This window comes from Pteropus alecto, unplaced genomic scaffold, assembly GCF_000325575.1.
Source record: "Pteropus alecto unplaced genomic scaffold, ASM32557v1 scaffold160, whole genome shotgun sequence".
NCBI classification, from domain to species: domain Eukaryota; kingdom Metazoa; phylum Chordata; class Mammalia; order Chiroptera; family Pteropodidae; genus Pteropus; species Pteropus alecto.
This window is the reverse complement of record NW_006429864.1, coordinates 363,856-368,151: the sequence shown is the minus strand read 5'-3', so window position 1 is coordinate 368,151 and position 4,296 is coordinate 363,856. Positions and strand designations below refer to the sequence as shown.

At 52.3% G+C, this 4,296-nt stretch overlaps 1 protein-coding gene across 11 annotated transcripts in view; it reads left to right on the top strand.

Annotated features, from left to right (window-relative positions):
- The first annotated feature begins 220 nt into the window (after positions 1 to 220).
- The window catches only part of EPS15L1 (epidermal growth factor receptor pathway substrate 15 like 1), an 89,138-nt gene continuing 85,062 nt past the window's right edge, over positions 221 to 4,296 (top strand). For all 11 annotated transcript variants that reach the window (XR_003044986.1, XM_006904250.3, XM_006904249.3 and 8 more), the window contains exon 1: positions 221 to 310. Coding sequence is in view for 10 of the 11 variants with exons in the window: in XM_006904250.3 (XP_006904312.1) it covers positions 278 to 310 (33 nt within the window). In the remaining variant the exon portion in view is untranslated. The remainder of the gene's footprint in view (positions 311 to 4,296) is intronic.

Below are 4,296 nucleotides of genomic sequence, written 5' to 3'. Positions count from 1 at the left end.
GCCTGGAGGGATGACAGCACTGCCAAGTCCGACAGCCCGCCAAGGGCTGTAAACTTGGGCCGACACCGGGTTAGGGTCCCAGTTCCCGTGTGCTTCCCCGTCCCGTCCCGTCCCGTCCCGTCCCGTCCCGTCCCGTCCCGGCCTGGGCTAGGCGCGTGCGCGTGCTAGCTCGGCCCCGCCCACTCCCGGCACAACTGCGCGCGCACCTCCCTCGCATCAGTGCGCATGCGCGGCCCCGCCCCGTCCCCCGGCGCTCGGAGCCCGAGTCCGCGGGAAGATGGCGGCGCCGCTCCTCCCGCTCTCCCAGCAGGTACCAGCGGGATGGACAGGAGGGGGCGCGGCGCCGGGGCGCGAGGAGGGTGCCACGGGAAAGCTGAAGCGCGGGGAGGCCTGTCTGAGCGGTGGCGGTTCGCGCTGAGAAGCCTCGGCGGAGGGCGCGGGAGTGGGCGGGCCGTCCTGAAGGTGACAGGCCAGCCCGGCCCGCGGCCTCCCGCTCCAGAGCGACCCTCGGCAAGGGGCAAATAGGTGGGGCCGCGGTGCGTGTCTGCGTGGCCTGGGGCTCGGGCCGGCTGCTCTCCGCCGTAGATCCCAGGCCAGACGAGGCACGGTGGTTTTGGGCTCCCTCCCGGGGAGGTGGGCGAGGAGAGCGAGCATCTCTGCTGCTGTGGCGGCCCTTCGAGTCTTTGTCTCCTGCCAGATCCCAGTGCCCGGGCGGACAGTATCCCCAACGGGGTGGAAAGTAGAGCCCCGCTGGAGCCAGGACCCGTCAGCTGCGGTACCGCAGACTCGTTCCCCGCTCCCTTAGGAGCTGCTTCGGCCACCCCTGAGCGGTGAAAAGGGGGATCGCAGGTCTCCGAGCGCCTGTGTCCTCAAATCCGCCTGATGCTCTTTCTAAGGGGCAGTAACAGTAAAGCGACATAAACGTGCGAAAAAGAGTCATACATAGGCAGCCCTGTTTTCTGGGAGAGACGTTCATTCATTTATTCATCCTTCAGATGTGCGTTGGGCCAGATGCTGGGAACACAGCAGTCACCCAGACAGACAAGGTCGCTGCTCTCCTGGGGGTGACACTTTTCGTGGGAACTAAGAGGATCCTGCTAATAACCGCTGCCTTTATCTGCTAAATACCCGTTGTATTTGCTGTAATACTGTATTATAAGCACTTTGCCAGAATTATCTAGCATAGCATTGGGATTAAGAGCGAGGACACAGGGTCACATCATTTTGTGTTCAGATCTTGGCTCCAGCACTTATTCTTTGAGTGCCTTTGGATGAAGCTTTTAGCCTCTCCATGCTTCAGTCACTTCATTTAGAATATAAAAAAAAATAATGAGATAATGTGAAGATTAAGCATGTAAAGCTCTTAGAACAGGGCCTAGCACATGAGAAGCACTCAGTGATACTTTAATTATAATTATCATTTAATACTCTGGCAGATTTGGACATGTGGGGATAGAGACCACAAGAATCAGAATGCCACACCCTGAGAGCTGATCGGTTGACATGACTGGTCAGCTGATCCAAGGAGAAAGACATGCATACCTGCTAAATCTTACAAGAACTAGCCAATTTGTAACAGTCACTAAATTAAAAGCATTACAGGCCAATGGTTACTAATTAACAAGTTCTTGTAACATGAAAGTGCTCTGTAAACTAAGTGCCCTGCAGACCTGAGTAGTAGTATTAATAGCCAATTGTTACAGTTTAGGGCGTAGAGGGTGAAACTCTTAGGCTCACATAGTGAGAAAGCACTTCTGGATTTTGGGGGGAACCTTTAAACTTCCTATTAATATTGGCACTAGCCTTAATTTGAACTTTGAACAATAGCTAATGTTTCTTGAGTGCTTTAGAGTTTAAGTGCTTTCTAACATGTTGGCGCTTATCCACACAACAAAGAAAGGGGATTCTTATTTTACTGAAAAAGGATTAGTTTTAGAGGAAGGCAGTGACTTGCTGCTATGAGGTAAGGTATGAAAACCTGAATCAGGTCATGTGATTCACCTGCTTAGAACTTTTTAGAATAAAATCCCAGTTCCTCCCCAGGAAGTCCTGCTGGTTTGGCTCTCTCATCTGCTCTTTGTAGCACCCAAACTGCAGTCATACTTGCTGCCTTTTCTGTTCCTCCTGATAGTCCAGGCTCTGTCCTCAGGGTGTCCCCACAAGCTGTTCCTTCTTCCTGAACAAGATCTTCCCTGCTTCTTCCCTTAATCTTCCAGTTCCTTGCTCCTTTCCCTCCTTCATGTGGCAGCTCAGATCTCATTCTTCCCAGAGGCCTTTGGTGGTCACTATATAAGTAGACTCCCCTCCCCAACACTGTGTCTCCCCCACACCACCCCTCATCATCAGACACAGTGCACAGGTGTCTGTGGGTCTGTTTGCTGTCTTCCCAAGTAGACTGGGTGCCCAATGAGAATAGGCACAGGCCTCTTGACCCGGTGCCCAGCACCCAGGAGGTGTCAGATAAACCCATGAAGTGGAAATCAGCAATTTGTACCACCCAGAACCATTTTCAGGTGGCTATGTGTGATGTGGAAGCTAGGTGTCGGAGCAGAAATGAACGAGAACTTGTAAGAGACAGCCTGGATCCTCTGACAATTTCAGTTCACTGACTCCAGGATTTTTTCCTGTTACAGTTGTTGAATAGAGGCATGGCCAGGTTTTCTTCCTTTCGTTAATTATGTCAACGTTTCCCTACCTGTTCTTAAGTGACTCTCTTCATCAGGTGTTCCTGTCGACACAGGTGTGAGGTAGAGCTTTTTCAGGTGCTTCCAGTCAGACGGAGGGTATCACACAGTTCACAGTTAATTATAGGGGAAGCATAGATATGATTCCAGGGTAATTTCTGGTTGGGCCAGTGGGGAGCAGAAGGCTTTGATCTGGTTGAATTGAGGTATAGGGCACACTTGGAATGTGGGTGGCCAGTTGAAGGTGAGTAAGGTGGTTAGTAGCTTTGCAGAGGGGCAGGGCAGGGTATTTTTTCCTCTGCCCCCATCGCTGCCTATGCTTTTCGCATCAGCACCTTTCCTGGTCTCCTTCCTACTCTCCGTCTATGACATCTTCCCATACACTGAATATAAATCTTGTCAATTCAAAGGGTCTATAGTTCCTCCTCTAGGAAAGTTTCTTTCTCCCTCCATCAGTGCCTCGTTGATTTATGTTTTTCCCTGCACAGCTTCTCTTTGCCTCACCCACCCCTGAAACACACCTGTCCCTCACTCTTGTACCGCGTGCTGTCATAGGTTATTGGCAACTTTGCCATCCTTAACACCAGTGGATATTGTTGGGATTGGTCCTCTTCGAGCCTCTAAACACTTGTCACTCTAGCCCACCCATGGGCTCTCACATTTTTTCTTCTGCCCCCAAATTTTGGTCTCCCCTGTCTACATTTTTTCTCTCTGTGTGCTCTGTCTCTGGCATGGTCTCTGGTGTGTTTGTGTACCACACTCAACATGCATCCCTCCCACCTCTTCAGGAGTCCAGCCTCCTGTTTCTCTTTTGCCACCGCCAGCCTTCTAGACTCTGGAACTGGCCACCTCCTTACCACACCCACAAAAGTTCATGGGCTGGGACTCTCCCTCCTAGTTCATCCCATACCACTGCGGGATTCATTTTCTAAAATGTACCCTCAGTCACCTATCTGTTCCAGAAACATCTAGCTGCTTCCATTCCCCTCCCCCTAGTGTATCCAGTTCGACTGCTCCTGGCCCGCATTCCCATGCCCCCTTCTCACACTCCACCTGATTTTGCAGGCTCGCCCTCCCACTCTTCCATCATCTCCACAAAACCCCCTGCTCTTCCCCATGCTCCCTGCTTGGCTCTTGCTGGAACCTCTCACTGTGACTTCCTGTCCTAAGGCCTCTTCTCAGAGGCCTCTTTGGTGGTGTCTTCCCTCAGCCCCACCTGAATGGGGACTCTCCCTCCTGTCAGTCCCTTGCATGGTCCCTGGACATAGGAAGCACATGGTAACTAGAGGAAAGCATTAGGCTCATTGAGGAGGAGGGTCTGCCCTGTGCCCAAGGAGTTCTCTCTCACCCCCACCCAAGGCCACTGGGGTTCTCCCCGCTTTGTCATGTGCTTCCTACACACAGGTGCTTCAGATACATCTTAACATGTGCTACAGTTTTTATTCCCATTTTGCAAATGGGAAACAGACACACAGAGATTGCAGTAACTTGCTGAAGTCTCATAGCTGGTAAGTGCAGGCCTGGAGTTGACCCCTGTCTGTCTGCCTGCAGAGCCCTGTTCTTCCCACTCTTCCAGGCAGCCTGCTGGGCACCCTGCCCAGAAAAGACGGCC